This window comes from Crocuta crocuta, unplaced genomic scaffold (assembly GCF_008692635.1).
Source record: "Crocuta crocuta isolate KB4526 unplaced genomic scaffold, BGI_CrCroc_1.0 scaffold49, whole genome shotgun sequence".
Classification (NCBI taxonomy): Eukaryota; Metazoa; Chordata; class Mammalia; order Carnivora; family Hyaenidae; genus Crocuta; species Crocuta crocuta.
Genome location: NW_027536462.1, coordinates 498,682 through 499,603, shown reverse-complemented (window position 1 = coordinate 499,603; position 922 = coordinate 498,682). Strand labels below are relative to the sequence as shown.

General features: G+C 43.3%; 1 protein-coding gene across 1 annotated transcript in view; it reads right to left on the bottom strand.

Annotated features, from left to right (window-relative positions):
- The window catches only part of MED14 (mediator complex subunit 14), a 64,863-nt gene that overhangs the window by 11,624 nt on the left and 52,317 nt on the right, over positions 1-922 (bottom strand). Inside the window, exon 23 of the mRNA XM_077748494.1 lies at positions 103-238. Within this exon, the coding sequence (XP_077604620.1) occupies positions 103-238 (136 nt within the window). The remainder of the gene's footprint in view (positions 1-102; positions 239-922) is intronic.

Below are 922 nucleotides of genomic sequence, written 5' to 3'. Positions count from 1 at the left end.
CAATAAACAGAGTTTTACTTTTGCAATAAGAAAATAATTTATTTAACAAAAAAAAGACTTTCATGTCAAATTCTTACGCTATCGCGATTTCCATGTACAGACTCACCATGTGGACTAGCAAAACTGGCCCCTGGTCCTATTGAGATTCCATGCGAGGATGGGGGAGGAGTTGGAACAAATGACGCTGGTGAAGGGGCTCTCAAAGCCCCACTGGGGGAGCTGGCGGCATGCAGATTCCCTAATGAAGGAAAATAATTATAGATAATCTTGCAGGACACATATTATGTCCTGGCCGATGACCTCAAGTTAAGACTCTCTCCACAGACTAAAGAAGTTAGTAGTAAAGCTCCCACAAATAGCATAAAGAAAATCTGGAATGATTTTGTTATTGAAGGAGAGAGAGAGAGAGAGACAGAGAGACTGAGAGATTCCACGGGGCCCAAATTCTAGCCCTTATATTGACTGAGTTCTACAAAAATATCCAGTGTACTTTTTTTATATGCTCATTCATTCAGCATGTGGGCATGAATGTCAATTTCACGCCAAGCACTGCTGTAGGCACTGGGGATGCAGCAGTTAACAAGCGACAAAAATTCCTGCCCTCAAGGAGCTTATATTCTAGTAAATGAGAAAGATAAATATATGTCAGATAGTGGTAAGTACTATGAAGAAAACCAAGGCAAGGAAAGGGGGCAATTTCATACAGTGGTGGAGGTGGGTGCTATTTTTAATATAAAGTGACCGGAGAAGACCGCTCTGAGAAGGGGGCATGTAGGCCTTGCCACAAAGAAACTAAAGGGTAAGGCATGAAGATACCCAGGGGGTAAGGATTCCAGGTGAAAAGAAGACCTAGTATGGAGGCCTCAGAGGCAGGAGCATAAATACCAGGGAGGTGGCTGGTGTGGCTGGATCAGTGGGAGAA